This window comes from Vulpes vulpes, chromosome 5 (assembly GCF_048418805.1).
Source record: "Vulpes vulpes isolate BD-2025 chromosome 5, VulVul3, whole genome shotgun sequence".
Classification (NCBI taxonomy): Eukaryota; Metazoa; Chordata; class Mammalia; order Carnivora; family Canidae; genus Vulpes; species Vulpes vulpes.
The window spans coordinates 108099447-108119854 of NC_132784.1; the positions used below are offsets into that span (position 1 = coordinate 108099447).

At 42.4% G+C, this 20408-nt stretch overlaps 1 protein-coding gene and 1 pseudogene across 4 annotated transcripts in view; one reads left to right on the forward strand and one right to left on the reverse strand.

Moving 5' to 3' along the window:
- Positions 1-15020: 15020 nt before the first annotated feature.
- TAF1A (TATA-box binding protein associated factor, RNA polymerase I subunit A) overlaps positions 15021-20408 on the reverse strand; it is a 32466-nt gene continuing 27078 nt past the window's right edge. For all 4 annotated transcript variants that reach the window (XM_025991293.2, XM_072759584.1, XM_025991295.2 and 1 more), the window contains exons 10-11: positions 18271-18425; positions 15021-15485 (exon numbers count right to left, since the gene is read on the reverse strand). In XM_025991293.2, coding sequence (XP_025847078.2) covers positions 15373-15485; positions 18271-18425 — 268 coding nt within the window. In that variant the 3' untranslated portion in view covers positions 15021-15372. The remainder of the gene's footprint in view (positions 15486-18270; positions 18426-20408) is intronic.
- On the forward strand, positions 18461-20085 carry LOC112914562 (small ribosomal subunit protein uS17-like; annotated as a pseudogene).

Sequence of the window (20408 nt, forward strand, 5' to 3'; positions counted from 1 at the left end):
AGCTCCCTTCCCTACTCCCCACCCGCCCCAGCCCCAGGCCCAGGCCCAGCCCCAGCCCCAGCCCCAGGGTGTTTTCTTCCTTCCCTCTGCCCCCACCCCCACCAAGTTCCCTGAAGTGGTTTCTGAGCTGTGTCCCTTCTGCTGTCTGGGTAGCTGAGCGGCCTGATAACTGGGGAAGGTAACCAACCCGGCTAATCCCGTCTGAACAGGAAGCTGGTGCAAGTCCTGAACCCCCACTGCCGAGTTTTCGGGGTGCCTGGCTGCTTAGGAAAAGGTACAGTGGATGGAGTCCCTGGCAGACGTGCTGTGATTTATTAAAACTGCAAAGAATTCCTGCCGTTCTGGGGGGGGAGGGGGGAGGAAATTCACACTTTGTTTACACTTTCTTCGCAGGCCTGAGCTGCCCAATCCAGTGTGAAAGGGCAAGGATCCCAGAGCTCCTGTAGTGATGAAAGGTGTGGACCAGGAAAGATGCAGGGGAGGCAGGGGGACTGTCTGGTCTCTGTGATCCGGAAAGTTCCATTCTTGCAGTGGTGGGAAGAGAAGACATCCTGTGAATCTGGTGTCTACACCAGGAGCAAGAAGAAAGGAGGGAGCCTGGCCTGGTGGACACGCAAGGAGTCAGCGCAGGCCACTGGGGACAGTGCCATCAGAAAGCACGGAACCTCTGGGCTCTTTCTTTTTGCCAAATCTATACTTGCCCCCCGGGGCACCTCCTCACTTAATAGGTGTTTCAACATTAGCATTTAAGAATGTGTTTCACTTTACACATGGTCCTTTGATAAATATTTCTTAAATGAGGGGCGCCTGGGTGACTTAGTCACTTGTGTCCAACTCTTGATTTCGGCTCAGGTCAGGATCTCAGGGTCATAACCCTTGATGCTGGGTGTGGAGTCTGCTTGAGAGTCTCTCCCTCTCCTGCCCCTTCCCTTGCTCATGCTGTTTCAAAAAATAAATTAAAAAAAATACATATATATATATATATTTCTTTAATGAGTAGAGGAAGGACATGGAGTTCCAAACTCACACAAGCCCAAACCCAGACGGAGGCATGAAGCTGGGCATAAGCCTGCAGAAGCATCAGGTACCTGAGTTCACTTCTGGTACTTTCCATGGTTCTATTCCACCCTGAGATCTCCTGGAGTGGGGAAGGGGAGTTGCCCTTTGAAATGCAGATGAAATCAAAGATTCTTCTTGGCCTAGGTGGGCTCCTGCTCACCATCCCAAATAGCCTTTCCAGACTGAGAGAGCACAACAGCCTCAATCTAGTCAAGTGGGTCGTCACAATGCTGTGGATTACAAAGGCCCCAAATGGCTGTTAAAATACAAACAACATTTTTATAACTAAGGGAAAAGTCTGGAGGATTTAGTCGTTAAGAATAATCGACAACACATCCCTGCTCTCCTATTTGTACTGCTCAATATCATCCCTACTTGAATATTGCTTTTTTAAATGTAATATAGCACCCATGAGTCACTGGTGACTCTCCTGATTCCATGGGATTGTTTGCTGAAAGGTTAGATAATGTCATCACTCTAGAAGCCTTGGGCGGGAGGAGTCACAAACAGCCTGCAGATTGACGTTCCACGGCCTTCTCAGAAAGGTCCTGTGAGGCGTAAGAATGACTGCATTCTCTCCTTCCATGTGGGACCTGAAAATATTTTTAGATCTTTTTTTTTTAAGATTTTATTTGAGAGAGGGAAAACATGAGCCGGGGGAGGGGCAGTGGGAGGAGCAGACTCCCCACTGAGCGGGGAGCCAGACGCAGGGCTGGATCCCAGGACCCCAAGATTATGACCTGAGCTGAAGGCAGATGCTTCACCGACTGACTGAGCCACTCAGGCGCCCCTCTTTTAGATCTTTTATTGACATTTATCTGTTTTCCCTTTGCCACAAAAAATGAGTTCAAAAGGAATGCTCCCTTCTTGGAAAATAATTCTTAATGATTGTGTTTAAAGAATTAGGGACGCCCCGGGGGGCTCAGAGGGTGAGCGTCTGCCTTCAGCCCAGGGCATGATCCTGGGGACCCGGGATCGAGTCCCACATCGGGCTCCCTGCATGGAGCCTGCTTCTCCCTCTGCCTGCGTCTCTGCCTCTCTCTCTCTCTCTTTCTCTCTCTTTGGGTTTCTCATGAATAAATAAAATCTTAAAAAAAAAAAAAAAAGAATTATACAGCACAGGGGTGCCTGGTTGCCTCAGTCGGTTGAGCGCCCGACTCTTGGTTTCAGCTCAGGTCATGATCTCACGGGTTGTGGGATTGAGCCCCTTGTCTGGCTCTTGTCTCTGGCTCAGGGGCTCAGGCTCCCGGCTCCCCAGGGAATCTGGCTGTCTTCCTCTCTCCGCTGCCCCTCTCTCAACTCATGCTCGAACAAGCACTCTCTCTCTAAAATAAATAAATAAAATTTAAAAACAAAAAAAAAACCCAATCCTAAAAAAAAAAAATTACAGCATAGCACTAAAAAAACAAAACAAAATATTAGACATAATAATCTCTATCCACCCAGGACATGTAAATTCAAATCAGATCTTATTGTTTTAGGCAAAAAGGGATTTCAAAATTAGCAGGAAAACATCAGCAAGCAGGTCCCATCAGAGACACAGTGATGGCATAAATTTCTGACTATTAAGAGATGCAACATTTCAGGTGGGACTACATAATATTTTAGATATAATTACATAATACATGTGATTTTTTTTAAGAATTTTTTTTTTTTAATTCATGAGAGATGGAGAGGGAGAGAGAGAGAGAGAGAGACAGAGACGCAGACAGAGGGAGAAGCAGGCTCCATGCAAGGAGCCCGACACAGGACTGGATCCCGGGACTCTAGGATTATGCCCTGGGCCAAAGGCAGGCACCAAACCGCTGAGCCACCCAGGGATCCCCAATACATGTGATTATATAATAATTATGCAGTTACTAATTTTACCATGGATATGTTATTATCATGCCCAAAGCATTATGCTGAAAGAGGAATGTTTAACAGAAAACAGATGTACAAAATACACTTTTTCAAGGAGTTCGTGCTCTGAGAAGAAAGGTTAAAAATAAGAATCCAAATAATACTAGGCAGATGATATTAGGGTAACAATAAGGAACAAACTTGCCACTAGAAATCCCTCGAAGGGAAAGATGACATCAGGCTGGAGTGGCTAAGAAAATCCTAATAAGGGTTGCCCAGGGTGTTCACATGAGGTACAAGTGGAGAACAGGAAACAAGTTTTGGCTGTTAGATGAACTTAGAAGTCTGGAGCTACAAGCTAGGACCAGACTGGGTATCTGAAATCACTTGAGCTCCAACCTTGGAGCCCAACATGGAACTCAAACTCACAACCTTGAGATACAGAGTCAAGTGCTCTACCAACTGAGCCAGCCAGGCACCCCAAATAGATGAATTTTTAAAAATGAATTTATTAGGAGATGCTAGCTCTAGGATTTGTAGGTCACATCCATCAACGGTCTGCTTATTTTTGAAATATTTAAAATATATTCTAATTAAATCCAGCAGAAAAAGCCCTTGTGCTTTTTTGGATGCACAAGGCATGGATACATCCATGGATAAATAACTCAATCCAGAGAGGCCACACTTACCCCTTCATTAAAGAATGATCTGGTTTTGTATTCATTTCTTAGTTTCTTTACCTTTTTTTGTTCATAATAAATATTACCACTTACTGAGAGAAAAACAATACACCAAGCCAGATGCTAAATATTCTTTGTCTTTCCTCAGATAACCTCATTACAGCATAAACCTGAGGCTAAATTAGCTGAGGTGCTTTGTTTGAATCCAGACCTTTCTGACTCCATAAAGCTTGCTGATTATTTTTTTTTTGGTTGGTTCTTTTTGCTAAGTGTCATTGATAAAATTCAGACAACATACAACTGACTCGTTTTGTGTATGCTTTTTAGTATATTCAAGAGTGAATTGTGCAACCATCACCCCAAATTGGGGATATTTTTCATCACCTCAAAAGAAGCCCTGTACCCTTTGGTATCACTCCCACCTCTTCTTTCCGCCTACCCCCCTCCCTCCATCCTAGGCAACCACTAATCTACTTTCTCCATTTCTGTAGACTTGCTTATTCTGGACATTTCCTATAAATGGAATCATATATTGTATAGTCCTTTTTATTGTTTAAAGTGACCTGAAGTAGGGACGCCCGGGTGGCTCAGTGTTAAGCGTCTGCCTTCAGCCCAGGGCATGATCCTGGAGACCCAGGATCGAGTCCCACATTGGGCTACCTGCATGGAGCCTGCTTCTCCCTCTGCTTCTGCTGTGTCTCTGCCTCTCTTGTCTCTCTCATGAATAAAGAAAATCTTAAAAAATAATAATAATAAATAAAATAAAATAAAATAAAATAAAATAAAATAAAATAAAATAAAATAAAATAAAGTGACCTGAAGTGCACAGGATGGGATAAATCACAATCCCTGGCTCATAATTCACTGTCAACATTAGTCCATGAAGAGCTTGCTGCTTAATTAAGAAACTAGACCACTAACAGTAATTCACGTCCTTACTGTGTTTCTCTGCCATCCTACGGCTCTACTTCTCCCATTCAGAGGTAACTACTTGTGTTCACTCTTCTCTTGTTTTTTTATATGCAGTTTCATCACAATTGGTATGCATTAACAAACATTTTAGTCATTAGTTTGAACTTTATGAAGTCTGATCTCTACGTAGTCACAAAGTAGTAAGTTGGGACTCACTTCTTTCACTTGGTATGTTACTGAGACCCAGCTATGTTGGTGTATAAATCTATGGTTTATTCATTTTTCTTTACATGATTCTACCACAATTTATCCAGTCACACACCAATGGACATTTGTGGGTTTTTTTCTAGTTTTTCTATTATGAACAGTGCGACTGTCCCTTGGCATACATGTACAAGCATTTCTCAAGTGAATGCTCAGGGAGAGTATTAGTAAATGGTAAAGAAAGTGTTCCCTAAAACAATTTTTCCCCCACAATTTCCCCTTTTTATTGATTTCTGACATCAACACACTAAACGTACTAAACATGGGTAAGGGGACGCGTGGGTGGCTCAGCGGTTGAGTGACTGCCTTAGACCCAGGGTGTGATCCTGGAGTCCTGGGATCAAGTCCCGCATCAGGCTATGCGTGGGGACCCTGCCTCTCCCTCTGCCTGTGTCTCTGACTCTCTCTCTGTGTCTCTCATGAATAAATAAAATGTTAAAAAAAAAAAAAACTAAACGTGGGTAAGTACACTCTACTTCAGAGGACAACAGCGTTCTAGAAACAAGTAAGCACTGGCTCACAACATGCTTGCCGATTCCGTCCTCCAACAGCACTTTTTCTTCTAGCATCGATTCTTCAGTTTCAATACTGCAGCAGCAAATCATTCCTCAGATAAAGAAAATTGAGATCCGTATTTTCAAACATCTTAAGAGAACTAGAGATAGGTTAGTGACTACAATATTTTATGTCTCACCAACCATGTACAAGAGACCCTGTGGACCCACATCCTCCTGAACCTTAGTATCTTACTTTTTGCTAGTTGAATGGGTCTGAACTGGCAGTCCACTACACTCTTGATTTGCATTTCCCTGAATTAAGTGCTTATGGTCCACGTTTGCCCTCCTCTGTGAAATACTTGTTCATGGGCTTTGCCCATTTCTTTCTATTTTGAATTTATCTTATTCTTTTGTCAGTTTACATGTTGCAAATACTTTTTTTTTTTTTAAACCAATCTCTATACCCAAAGTGGAGCTCAAACTTACAACCCAGAAATTAAGAATCACATGCTCTACTGACTGAGCCAGCCAGGTGCCCCACAGATACTTCTTTTAATAGACTGTATTTAATTTTCTTAAAGGTAACATTTGATAGGCAAAAAATCCTAATTTTAATTTAGTTAGTTTACATATCATTTAATCTAGATAGAATATATGGGACAACTGTTTTTAAGGTAGTGGACAGACAACACAAGACAGGGATTACTGGAATGAATCTCTCTTTTTTTTTTTAAGGTTTTATTTATTTATCATGAGAGACACAGAGAAGCAGACATAGGCAGAGGGAGAAGCAAGCTCCCTGTAGGGAGCCCGATGTGGGACTCAATCCCGATCCCAGGACTCCAGGATCACATCCTGGGCTGAAGGCAGGCACCGAACCGCTGAGTCACCCAGGCGTCCCTGAAGTGAATCTCTTAAAATAAGTTCTACAATAGCCTAACTTCCCTATCTCAGGACAACTTCTCATGAGCAGTGCATGGAGGTGGAGTCCAAGCACAGCATGGCAATCCCATGAAGCTGGTGAGCCCAAGATCAGAGTTTGGGGCAGCTGAGTGAGGAGAGAACTATGCAGACTGAGTAATCTCAAATATGTGTGAAGCCCTCCAGTCCATGGTTTTTTTTTTTTTTTTTTTTAATTAATTTTATTGGTGTTCAATTTACCAACATACAGAAAAACACCCAGTGCTCATCCCGTCAAGTGTCCACCTCAGTGCCCGTCACCCATTCCCCTCCAACACCTGCCCTCCTCCCCCTCCACCACCCCTAGTTCGTTTCCCCGAGTTAGGAGTCTTTATGTTCTGTCTCCCTTCCTGATATTTCCCAACATTTCTTCTCCCTTCCTTTATATTCCCTTTCACTATTATTCATATTCCCCAAATGAATGAGAACATACACTGTTTGTCCTTCTCCGACTGACTTATTTCACTCAGCATAATACCCTCCAGTTCCATCCACGTTGAAGCAAATGGTGGGTATTTGTCGTTTCTAATTGCTGAGTAATATTCCATTGTATACATAAACCACATCTTCTTTATCCATTCATCTTTCGATGGACACCGAGGCTCCTTCCACAGTTTGGCTATTGTGGCCATTGCTGCTAGAAACATCGGGGTGCAGGTGTCCCGACGTTTCGTTGCATCTGAATCTTTGGGGTAAATCCCCAACAGTGCAATTGCTGGGTCGTAGGGCAGGTCTATTTTTAACTCTTTGAGGAACCTCCACACAGTTTTCCAGAGTGGCTGTACCAGTTCACATTCCCACCAACAGTGTAAGAGGGTTCCCTTTTCTCCGCATCCTCTCCAACATTTGTTGTTTCCTGCCTTGTTAATTTTCCCCATTCTCACTGGTGTGAGGTGGTATCTCATTGTGGTTTTGATTTGTATTTCCCTGATGGCAAGTGATGCAGAGCATTTTCTCATGTGCTTGTTGGCCATGTCCATGTCTTCCTCTGTGAGATTTCTCTTCATGTCTTTTGCCCATTTCATGATTGGATTGTTTGTTTCTTTGGTGTTGAGTTTAATAAGTTCTTTATAGATTTTGGAAACTAGCCCTTTATCTGATATGTCATTTGCAAATATCTTCTCCCATTCTGTAGGTTGTCTTTTAGTTTTGTTGACTGTGTCCTTTGCTGTGCAAAAGCTTCTTATCTTGATGAAGTCCCAATAGTTCATTTTTGCTTTTGTTTCTTTTGCCTTTGTGGATGTATCTTGCAAGAAATTACTGTGGCCAAGTTCAAAAAGGGTGTTGCCTGTGTTCTCCTCTAGGATTTTGATGGACTCTTGTCTCACATTTAGATCTCTCATCCATTTTGAGTTTATCTTTGTGTATGGTGAAAGAGAGTGGTCCAGTTTCATTCTTCTGCATGTGGATGTCCAATTTTCCCAGCACCATTTATTGAAGAGACTGTCTTTCTTTCAATGGATAGTCTTTCCTCCTTTATCGAATATTAGATGACCATACATTTCAGGGTCCATTTCTGGGTTCTCTATTCTGTTCCATTGATCTATGTGTCTGTTTTTGTGCCAGTACCACACTGTCTTGATGACCACAGCTTTGTAGTACAACCTGAAATCTGGCATTGTGATGCCCCCAGCTATGGTTTTCTTTTTTAAAATTCCCCTGGCTATACGGGGTCTTTTCTGATTCCACACAAATCTTAAAATAATTTGTTCTAACTCTCTGAAGAAAGTCCATGGTATTTTGATAGGGATTGCATTAAACGTGTAAATTGCCCTGGGTAACATTGACATTTTTACAATATTAATTCTGCCAATCCATGAGCATGGAATATTTTTCCATCTCTTTGTGTCTTCCTCAATTTCTTTCAGAAGTGTTCTATAGTTTTTAGGGTATAGATCTTTTACCTCTTTGGTTAGGTTTATTCCTAGGTATCTTATGCTTTTGGGTGCAATTGTAAATGGGATTGAGTCCTTAATTTCTCTTTCTTCAGTCTCATTGTTAGTGTATAGAAATGCCATTGATTTCTGGGCATTGATTTTGTATCCTGCCACGCTACCAAATTGCTGTATGAGTTCTAGCAATCTTGGGGTGGAGGCTTTTGGGTTTTCTATGTAGAGTATCATGTCATCGGCGAAGAGGGAGAGTTTGACTTCTTCTTTGCCAATTTGAATGCCTTTAATGTCTTTTTGTTGTCGGATTGCTGAGGCAAGGACTTCCAGAACTATGTTGAACAGCAGTGGTGAGAGTGGACATCCCTGTCTTGTTCCTGATCTTAGGGGAAAGGCTCCCAGTGCTTCCCCATTGAGAATAATATTTGCTGTGGGCTTTTCGTAGATGGCTTTTAAGATGTCGAGGAAAGTTCCCTCTATCCCAACATTCTGAAGAGTTTTGATCAGGAATGGATGCTGTATTTTGTCAAATGCTTTCTCTGCATCTAATGAGAGGATCATATGGTTCTTGGTTTTTCTCTTGCTGATATGATGAATCACATTGATGGTTTTACGCGTGTTGAACCAGCCTTGTGTCCCAGGGATAAATCCTACTTGGTCATGGTGAATAATTTTCTTAATGTGTTGTTGGATCCTATTGGCTAGTATCTTGTTGAGAATTTTTGCATCCATGTTCATCAGGGATATTGGTCTGTAATTCTCCTTTTTGGTGGGGTCTTTGTCTGGTTTCGGAATTAAGGTGATGCTGGCCTCGTAGAACGAATTTGGAAGTACTCCATCTCTTTCTATCTTTCCAAACAGCTTTAGTAGAATAGGTATGATTTCTTCTTTAAACGTTTGATAGAATTCCCCTGGGAAGCCATCTGGCCCTGGACTCTTGTGTCTTGGGAGGTTTTTGATGACTGCTTCAATTTCCTCCCTGGTTATTGGCCTGTTCAGGTTTTCTATTTCTTCCTGTTCCAGTTTTGGTAGTTTGTGGCTTTCCAGGAATGCGTCCATTTCTTCTAGATTTCCTAATTTATTGGCGTACAGCTGTTCATAATATGTTTTTAAAATCGTTTGTATTTCCTTGGTGTTGGTAGTGATCTCTCCTTTCTCATTCATGATTTTATTAATTTGAGTCTTCTCTCTCTTCTTTTTAATAAGGTTGGCTAATGGTTTATCTATCTTATTAATTCTTTCAAAGAACCAACTCCTGGTTCTGTTGATCTGTTCCACAGTTCTTTTGGTCTCGATATCATTGAGTTCTGCTCGAATTTTAATTAACTGTCTTCTTCTGCTGGGGGTGGGGTCTATTTGTTGCTTTTTCTCTAGTTCCTTTATGTGTAAGGTGAGCTTTTGAATTTGAGATCTTTCCAGTTTTTGAATGGATGCTTGTATTGCGATGTATTTCCCCCTCAGGACTGCTTTTGCTGCATCCCAAAGATTTTGAACGGTTGTATCTTCATTCTCATTAGTTTCCATGAATCTTTTTAATTCTTCCTTAATTTCCTGGTTGACCTTTTCATCTTTTAGCAGGATGGTCCTTAACCTCCACGTGTTTGTGGTCCTTCCATACTTCTTGTCGTGATTAAGTTCTAATTTCAAGGCATTATGGTCTGAGAATATACAGGGGACTATCCCGATCTTTTGGTATCGGTTCAGACCCGATTTGTGACCCAGTATGTGGTCTATTCTGGAGAAAGTTCCATGTGCACTTGAGAAGAATGTGTATTCAGTTGAGCTTGGATGTAAAGTTCTGTAGATATCTGTGAAATCCATCTGGTCCAGTGTATCATTTAAAGCTTTCGTTTCTTTGGAGATGTTGTGCTTAGAAGACCTATCCAGGGTAGAAAGAGCTAGATTGAAGTCACCAAGTATAAGTGTATTATTATCAAGGTATTTCTTCAGTTTGGTTATTAATTGGTTTAAATATTTGGCAGCTCCCACATTCGGGGCATATATATTGAGGATTGTTAAGTCCTCTTGTTGGATAGATCCTTTGAGTATGAGATAGTGTCCCTCTTCATCTCTCACTATAGTCTTTGGGGTAAATTTTAATTTATCTGATATAAGGATGGCAACCCCTGCTTTCTTTTGAGGACCATTTGAATGGTAAATGGTTCTCCAACCTCTTATTTTCAGGTTGTAGGTGTCCTTCTGTCTAAAATGAGTCTCTTGTAGACAGCAAATAGATGGGTCCTGCTTTTTTATCCAGTCTGAAACCCTGCGCCTTTTGATGGGGTCATTAAGCCCGTTCACGTTCAGAGTTACTACTGATAGATATGAGTTTAGTGTCATCATATCTATTCAGTCCTTGTTTTTGTGGATTGTTCCACTGAACTTCTTCTTAAAGGGGAATTTTAAGAGTCTCCCTTAAAATTTCTTGCAGAGCTGGTTTGGAGGTTACATATTCTTTCAGTTGCTGTCTTGGAAGCTCTTTATCTCTCCTTCCACTTTGAATGAAAGCCTTGCTGGATAAAGTATTCTTGGTTGCATGTTCTTTTCATTTAGGACCCTGAATATATCCTGCCAGCCCTTTCTGGCCTGCCAGGTCTCTGTGGAGAGGTCTGCTGTTACCCTAATATTCCTCCCCATAAAAGTCAGGGACTTTTTTTCTCTTGCTGCTTTAAGGATTTTCTCCTTATCTTTGGAATTTGCAAGCTTCACTATTAAATGTCGAGGTGTTGAACGGTTTTTGTTGATTTTAGGGGGGGATCTCTCTATTTCCTGGATCTGAATGCCTGTTTCCCTTCCCAGATTCGGAAAGTTTTCTGCTATGATTTGTTCAAATACATATTCTGGCCCTCTGTCCCTTTCGGCGCCCTCAGGAACCCCAATTAAACGTAGGTTTTTCTTCCTCAGGCTGTCATTTATTTCCCTTAATCTATCCTCATGGTCTTTTAATTGCTTGTCTCTTTTTTCCTCAGTTTCCCTCTTTGCCATCAACTTGTCTTCTATGTCACTCACTCGTTCTTCCACCTCGTTAACCCTCGTTGTTAGGACTTCTAGCTTGGATTGCATCTCATTTAATTGATTTTTAATTTCTGTCTGATTGGATCTAAATTCTGCAGTCATGAAGTCTCTTGAGTCCTTTATGGTTTTTTCTAGAGCCACCAGTAGCTGTAAAATAGTGCTTCTGAATTGGCTTTCTGACATTGAATTGTAATCCATATTTTGTAACTCTGTGGGAGAGTGGGCTGTTTCTGATTCTTTTTTTTGAGGTGAGGTTTTCCTTCTAGTCATTTTGCTCAGTGCAGAGTGGCCAAAAACAAGTTGTATTGGGAAAAGGAGAAAAAGAGAGAGAAGGAAAGAAAAGAGAAAAAGAAAAAAGAGAAAGAGGAAAAAAAAGGGGGAAAAAGAGAAGAAAAAGAAAGAAAAAGAAAGGAGATAAAAGAAAAAAAAAGGGGGGGTGGGGCGGGGTAAGCAATCAGAAATCAAGAAGAAAGAAAGAAAAAAAAAAGCACAAAACAAAACAAACAAAAAAAAAAACAAAAACAAAAACAAAAACAAAAACAAAAAAAACCAAAAGCAAAAACCACGGGGAGTATCTTCCGATTCTGTGTACTTTAAGTCCCTTGACTTCCCTTGGAACTGGTCCGTGTTGCTGGTCTTCTGGGGGAGGGGCCTGCTGTGCTGACTCTCAGGTGTTAGCACTTGGGGGAGCTGCTCTGCCCCTGCCTGGTGCAGGCTCAGTGGGGGTTGTTCACCCCGTGAGGCCCCGGGAGGAAGCCACAGTGGCGGGGGCAGCTCTGGGACCCTGGATTCGGCCCCCGCAGTAGCTCCGGGGCTCTCCGTCTGCAGGGCCTGGGGGCTCCCGGGCGGGGCCGCTGATCTGCTCAGTTCCAGGCAGGAGCGTCCTCGCTGTCCTGGGCCCTCCCGGCCTCTGCCTGTCCCGGGGGAGGCCGGATCCTGGGCTGTGTCCCGGCGCCCTGTGCTCCGGGGCCTGCGCTGTTGGATTCGCGCTCCCGCCCCGCAGCCCCCTCCGCGGAGCCGCCGCCCGAGCCCCTCCGAGCTGCTCCGGGTCCCGCCGAGCGCTGCAGCCCTTAGGGAGCTCGGTGCACTCTCCGGGGCGCAGTTCCTCTGTTACTGTCCCCGGGAGCCCGAGGGCGTCCCCGCCTTTCTGGGGATCCTGCTCCAATTCCCCGGGAGGCCTTTCCGCGGGGAAGGTCGGTGCAGCTCCTGCTCCTCCGGGACGGGGCTCTCCTGTCCTGGGGACACTCGCCCCGGCCTCAGCCCGGCTCCTCCGGGCCCCTCCCCCTTGGAGGCCTTTTGTTCCTTTATTTCTTTTTCCCCGTCTTCCTACCTTGATAGAAGCGCGAACTCTTCTCACTGTAGCGTTCCAGCTGGTCTCTCTTTAAATCTCAGGCCGAATTCGTAGATTTTCAGGATGATTGGATGGTTTTCTAGGTAATTTGTTGAGGACAAGTGACCTGGAGACCCTACTCCTCCGCCATCTTGCCCCCCAGTCCATGGTTAATGGCTAGATAGTACACAGACTGAAAGATGGGTATGTTTTCATGGGAAGTATTAACTCAACTATTACACAATTTCTATATTTCAGAGGTTTCTAGGAGAAAACAAGATTTTCAATTATCTTTATTTAGTTCCTGTTATTTAGTGTTTAAAGACCAATCATGATGGATGGTCACTTAAGATTTGTTAAGTATGAATTACTCCTAGGCATTCATTATATCTTTCATTATTCAAAGCAATCCAATGAGATAAATTCTACTCTCTCTCACCTGCAAGTAAACGAACTATGAAAGCTCAGTAACCTGCCCAAGAAGTCACAGAACTACCTATTGATAAACCCAGAATTCAAGCCTAACAGTCTCCCGAGGCCTCCCACTTGGCACAAGCACCCCAAGATACCACTCCCTATGACACAGGCAGACTAGGTCAGTATGTTTCATGAATTTTCATTTAGTTCTACTCATTATTTAATGAGCTAGAAATTGGTAAATAGGTAGGGGCTGACAATAGATTATCAAGCCCAGATAATATACTATTAAAAAAGACAAATGTACAAAGTCAAGGTAACAATGTAGTAATTTAATAAGAGGCTCTATAGGGAGGGACCAATGAGGATACAGAGAGGGAACCTACCAAGCCTAGCAGGGAGGACAGGTTTTGCTTGAGCTGACCGGCTCTGGGTTATGAACGCGCCCCCCCCCCCCCCCCCCATTGTTTTCCTTGCTCCCTAGCTCAGTGCTCTGCAGGTTATAAACATGAAGTGAGGAGAAAGTACAGATAGGATGGAGACAGTGTGATCTTTTGAACCCACATCAGGCTGAGGTCCTGGTGCGAACACCTACCAGCTGTGACTGGGGTCAAGTCACTTAATCTGTGAGACCCCCACTTTCTTTCTAGATAAAATAGGGCTAATTCACAGGATTGTGTGATACTAAGATGAAATGTAAAGCCCAAGGTACTTGATCAGCTTCAGCCATTATTATTCATGAAACTGACTTTAGTGGACCTCAAACAAATTTCACAGCCGATTTACACTGTTCTTACTGCCTAATGCAATATGACCATTTGATATAAAAATTCTAGGAAACTAAGCTTTCTGTAGACACCAAGAATCATATCTACTCATTTCTCTTTCATTCCCACCTCCATTTGCCAGAGATCATGAGAACTCATAAGTCCTATTTAATAGCTTTTGACTAAAGGTTTCAGGGAGCAGATGCCCTGACAAACTCAGCCTGTGGTTTGAGATTTTGTCCACATTGTCTGGGGATTTCATTCCCAGTCTGGTCTTCTACAGAACTTACATAATCCACTCACCAACTCCCAGCAGTAAAGCTGGCCCTACTCATGTGGTAGCTGAACCTGGCTTACGTTAGTCTGCAGGGCACCTACCGGTTTCATATGTATACTATAAGGATGAGTGGTTATTTGTCGATAGTCATCTCACTATGTACAAAATACTAAATCAAATTATTGACAAAGGATCACTTGTCCCTCAATTTTCTTGCAGATGGTTTCTAATTAGAGAGAACATAAGCAACAGGGAAAATGGGTGGTTTGTCATCTACATACAGGAGTTGCTCTAAGGCTTAGTGGGCCTTCCTGGAACTCATATACAAGTTAACTGCACCATAAAGGTGTAAGAGCTGAGACAGTCTGGAAGAAGCACTTGCTCTACTAGTTACCACAACATACTATAAAGCTCCGGCTTCTATTCCAGGAAGGCCGTTCCTGGCTTTTGCAGCATGCTTTCTCACTGGGCTGACTGGGTGACCTGGGGACACTATTTCACTGGCACAATCTCCTCCACTGCCCAGCTGCCTACTGCCACATCCCAGGTTCCAAAAGAAAGGTGAGGGACACAGGATTCAAGGCATGTCTTAGATTATTGCTGTGCCCAGCAAAACAACAACAAACTAGAGCCCTTTGAAGTTAGGCCACCCCTCTACTGTCTCTGACCCAAATGAGTCTTCTAGAGTCAAAAGGTAGCTCTCTGGCAGAAGGTCACTTGGCCCCAAACTGCCATGTCTTAATATCAAATAAGAAAGAGGAGTCCTTTAATTCCTGCTCTGTTCCCAAAATTCCTTGACAGGACTCATGACCAATAAATATACATTTTTAAAGATTTATCTATTGGAGAAAGAGCGTGCACACTTGCACGCACCTGCAAATGGGGGAGGGGGCAGAGGGAGAGGGAGAGGGAGAGAAGCAGACTCCCCTGCTGAGCACTGAGCCTGCTGAGGGGCTCCATGTCACGACCCTGAGATTATGACCTGGGCGGAACCAAAATCAAAAGCTGGGCACTCAACCAACGGAGCCTCCCTGACACCCCTCAATGTATTCTTTATGAAGGTAAGCCTAACACGGATCATTCAGAATCTCAAAAAAGAATACAGATTCACTTAATTCTACAAGTTATGTTTTATTACATAAGAGAAGCAAATTATCTGGAAATGGCAGTAACTGCTCTGTAACTGTATTCTCTGATTAAACAAATATATTTCTTACGTGGGAGTTATTCTTTAATAAATATATTTCACAGTACAAAAAAAAGAAAAATGTATTTACAAAGGACAAAGGCGGTGAGACTGTTTCTTTAGGTACAATTATAATAAAATATAGAAAAATATAAAAATAACTTTTTTGTAGCCATATAAATGACCTCCTAGAAACATCAAGTAAATAAATGCATTCAATAATTACACCCAGAGTTACTATTCTGTGGCTATCATCTGAGATAACTAATATTCAAGATCACAGTCCGGGATTTGCAATACTGTATTTTTTCACTGATTTCTTTATCCGCTTAATTTTTTTCTTTATGACTTGATCATCTTGCTTGGAAATATATCGAAAATACCTGCAACCTAAAAAACAAAACAAAGCAAAATAAATGGTAAGTTTTACTACTTTTCAATTCTTCAAGTATATTTCTACACTTTAAAAATTTTGCTTCAACTCTGGCATACCAATGATCATGAAAATGGGGGGTCTGTATTATGTATACCAACATGTCCTAAACACACTCTAAGAGCTGTTCCAGTGAAATGTACGCTTCCTATATATGAAAATGTTTCTGATCCATCATGATTAGAGCATATACCTCCGCTGGTTTTCCACCTGCCTCCCAAGCCCTGGTGATATGAGTATTATACACACATTCATATATTATATGAGCCCTCCCCCAAAAGCAAACAACTGCAGCTTCTCTTTCAATGTTAGCTCGTCACACAGCCAAAGAGGCATCTGTAACAGTAAGAAAGTTCTCTATAAGGAAACCTCGATGTGAAGGAACAGAATAAACAACTCACAGGTCAGAAGAGAGCAGAACCTATCAAGTCATTCTAGCACCTAGCAGAGCAGCTGGGTGGTGAGCGTGCAGCTCTGACCAGGGCGCCTAGTGCTCATCAGAAGTTCTACCTGCTTTTCATAATCTAACAACGCTAAGCGGATCACTGGTTAAATATTTCAGACATGAATCAAATTTCTGTTAAAAAAATATAAACTGGGTATTACAAGCGATTTTTTTTATATTTGATAAATGAGCAAGACCATAAATTACATAAGAAAAACTAATTTTATCATAATCTCAGCATGTATAAATCCATCTTCTCTGGGAAATTGCTAGGACATATACTGTACCTACTAACCATTTTTATTATCCCTGAAAACAGTGTGCCAGAGTCACTAAAATTTCATTAGCTAGGAAGCAGTGGTGCCTGTGGTGTTAATATTATAACCTGTATTTCTAAACACATCTCTACTACTTTAGCATAAATAAAATGCTTTGTACCCAGACCTCTGCTTCTATCTAGAATACAGAAAGATGGAAAGAACTTCGCTCCCACCTAACACAGAGAAAAAGCCAAGTAACTACGAACTCCTACCTCATCATGAGCCACTAGACCTCATGAAGTCATGAGGGGAGGGACTGGCTTGCCTTAGAAGAGCATGAGAAGAAAGGCAGGTACCATGCCCTACTGTTAGCATGAAGCAAAGGCAGGCCATGACCAGAATTTGAATCCTGTGATTTAAAGAGGGTAACCAGAGCCCAGACAAAACCCAGCTCAACTCCTGAACGGACTGACTCAACCAACACTACGGCCCCAAAGAAGAGATATACCCACTTTCAGGCATGATTATGCCTGATATTCATAGACCAGTTTTGAATCTATAAAGCACTTTGATGCGATGCTCACTTGATGCTTACAAGAATCCTGTAAGCAACATGGACAGGTGTTAACAAACCCCACTCCCAGAGAAGGCTCCCAAAGGTTAACTGTTTGACCTAAGTGACAGGGAAAGGTGACAGAACCAGAAGATCAGCCCAGGCCTTCAGACTCTGCTCAAATACAAACACCTTTAGATATCTGTTAGATGCCTCTACCCTGCTACTAAGTGAGAAATCACCATCTGAATTCTATTTCTATTCCTTGGTGTGGGTTGAAAAATGTTACAACTGCTTTCATATTTAATCGTCCCTCTTAGGGATCCCTGGGTGGCGCAGCGGTTTGGCGCCTGCCTTTGGCCCAGGGCGCGATCCCGGAGACCCGGGATCGAATCCCACATCAGGCTCCCGGTGCATGGAGCCTGCTTCTCCCTCTGCCTATGTCTCTGCCTCTCACTCTCTCTCTGTGACTATCATAAATAAATAAAAATTAAAAAAAAAAAATCGTCCCTCTTAGAGGCTAGCATTTTATTAACCTTAGTAACCACCTGAAACACTCACTTAAGAATACTAATTCCACAATAATAGCACCCATATTTAAAACCACACTGAAGAATCTGTTTAGGATACTCTGAATTCACTAGCAACAGACTCCTTACTCATGGACACAGAGATGTTCAGTTCATCTCTGAGCAGACCCAGCAGTGGTCCCATCTTTGTCCTCATATAGCAGTGGCACAATCAGAGTCTTAACAGCCAAAATAATCCACAAAGAAAAGATCAATTTCCCTTTAAGAGGATTTTTAAGGGGCACGTGGGTGGCTCAGTGGTTGAGCATCTGCCTTCAGCTCAGGTCGTGATCCTGGGGTCCTGGGATCGACTCTTGTGTCAGACTCCCCACAGGGAACCTGCTTCTCCCTCTGCCTGTCTCTGCCTCTCTCTGTGTCTCCCTCTGCCTGTCTCTGCCTCTCTCTGTGTCTCTCATGAATAAATAAAATCTTTTTTTTAAAAAAAGAGGATTTTTAAATAAATTAATAGGAAGTATACTTTTTTTACAGGAAGAAATGTTTCATCCAATAGGAACAGATAAGTATATATTATAGAGAGTGATTATAAAACAATGAAGTCCGGTAAAGGGTATTTTTCTATTTCTAATACTATAAGGTAGACAATGTCAGGAAACTTTCTATATCGTTGTTGGGAAAACAGTCTGCATCCTCCACCTTGATTGGCTGCTGAGGATACTCAAGTTACAGCATACAAACCAACCACCACAATCAACAAGACAAAACCACTGTTTCTAGCCTACGGACAGTCCTGACAAGCAGATCACCTGGCCAAACTCAAGATTCATTTTCCCATTTGCCAGTTATGTCTCTAGCCTCTAATGTCCTTGGGCTGTGGCATGAATGAATGGTCACGATTTGTAATTTCAAAATCATCCAAAAGCTGTGTCTAGATAAGAAGAAAACAAAACCTGGTACCTTTTCCTAACAATATTCCAGCTACCAAAGCTTTCTCACAAGCCAAGGCTTTATCCTCTTTCCAATTGGTTTTTGCCCAAAAGAAGCTGAAGTGAAAGCCTGGCCACCAGTTTTTCCTGGAGTTCCATTCTTCTTGAACCCAAGCAAGGTGATTCCTAGAAAAGAAAAATATCAAAAGGGAAGGTCAATGATGGAGGGGGACGTATACTGCCAGAATCTGAACCTAAGAGTCTGTGGAGTCCTTTTTTCAGGCAGCTGAGAAGATGGCGGACAGACTGAGCGGGCCTACCAAAAGCAGTCAACCATTTTTCAAAATGAGAAGAGTCCTGCTTGGAGAAACTGGCAAGGAGAAGCTCCTAAAATATTACAAAACATCAGTCTGGGCTTCAAGATGCCGAAGGAGGCCACAGAGGGCACCTATACTTACAAGAAATGCCCCTTTCCTGGTAATATCTCTGTCCGAGCACAGATTCTGTCTGGGGTGGTGGGTGACCAAGATGAAGATGCAGAGGGCCAGCATCATCTGCTGAGACTATGTCCACTACATCCAAAAGTACCACCACTTAGAGAAATACCACAAGAACAAGTCCGTGTACTTGTCCCCCTACTTTAGGGACGTCCAGATCGGTGACATGGTCACAGTGGGGGAGTGCCGACCCTTGAGCAAGACTGTGTGCTTCAATGTGCTCAAAGTCACTAAGGCCACCGGCACCAGGAAGCAGTTCAGAAATTCTGAGACTAGACATTTGTCCACACCCTCAAAAGAAAACAGTTTATTTTCCCCAGTCAAAAAAAAAAAAAAAAAAAGAGTTTTTGGAAAGATGACAAGGAAGATGTTCTCAAAGTAATTTCTGAGTGCCGCTATCCATGGTATGGCACATGCATGAAAGCAAATTCTTTTTAGTTCTCTTTGATTTCTGCTATCCATTTAATTAAATAGCCAGTTGGATACACATAGTGGTTAACAGCACACAGTCTGAACTCAAGATCCTGGATTCAAATCTCAGATCTTCCATTTACTACCTATGTGCTCCTGAGCAAGCTGCTTAACGTCTCTGAGCCTCAATTTCCATAGAGCTATTAACAGTACCCATCTCACAGCATTGTTACTAAACTGGCCCAAGAGGGGATCCCTGGGTGGCTCAGCAGGTTAGCACCTGCCTTTGGTCCAGGGCGTGATCCTGGAGTCCCGGGATCAAGTCCCGCACTGGGCTCCCTGCATGGAGCCTGCTTCTCTCTCTGCTTGTGTCTCTGCCTCTCTCTTTGTCTATGAATAAATAAATAAAATCTTAAAAAAAAAAAAAAAACTGGTCCAAGAGTATAGGGGTCTCATGTAAAGCTTTTTGCATGTTGTCTGTACATAGTAACTGTTCAATAAATATTAACTATTATGATTATTAAGTAACTTAAAAGTTACTTTAAAACCTTACTTTATATGCTACAAAGAATTCTACCACTCAAATTAAGATGCCATTATTACACAAATTGTTAACACACAGGTTTGACAGTTGAACCCAGACAACACTATGTGTTTGTCAATAATTTAATTGAGCAAATATTTATTAATACCCATGTTGACCCTGTGGCAGAACTTCCAGAGGTTAAAAAAACTGAATAGTACATTTCTCTGCCTTCACGAATCTTGCAGCTAGCTGGGGCTTTTACGCTGCTGTAGATGTGGAAGGCGGTTTACAGTTACCACACCAAAAAACATTTTATCAGCAGCATTCTTCCGTCTCCAAGATCAAGTCAGATCTGAAGCCTGACCCAAGTTCCCACTACGAGGAAGCTTCTAACCAACTAAGATGGATATGATAAATGAAACTTAATTTTGTGATCTCTCTTCTCTCAAAGTAAAAATGTCAAGGACCACTCCTGCTTTCACTTGCAATGTGACACTAATAATATTATGATCACAGCTATAGTTTTAGGTATCTAGCTCACAATGGACTTAACAAATATTCGCTGAATGAATAACCTACAAAGATCTTTGGGGCCCTCAAAGCCTCACTAAAAATTACTGAAAAACAGCTGGGAGAAAAGCTGCTTCCTATGTGGTCTTGTAAGATGATGACACACAGGTCACCAAGAGCTTTACAAAGAGTCTAGCGAAGACTGGGAATGACCGGTTTTTGCCA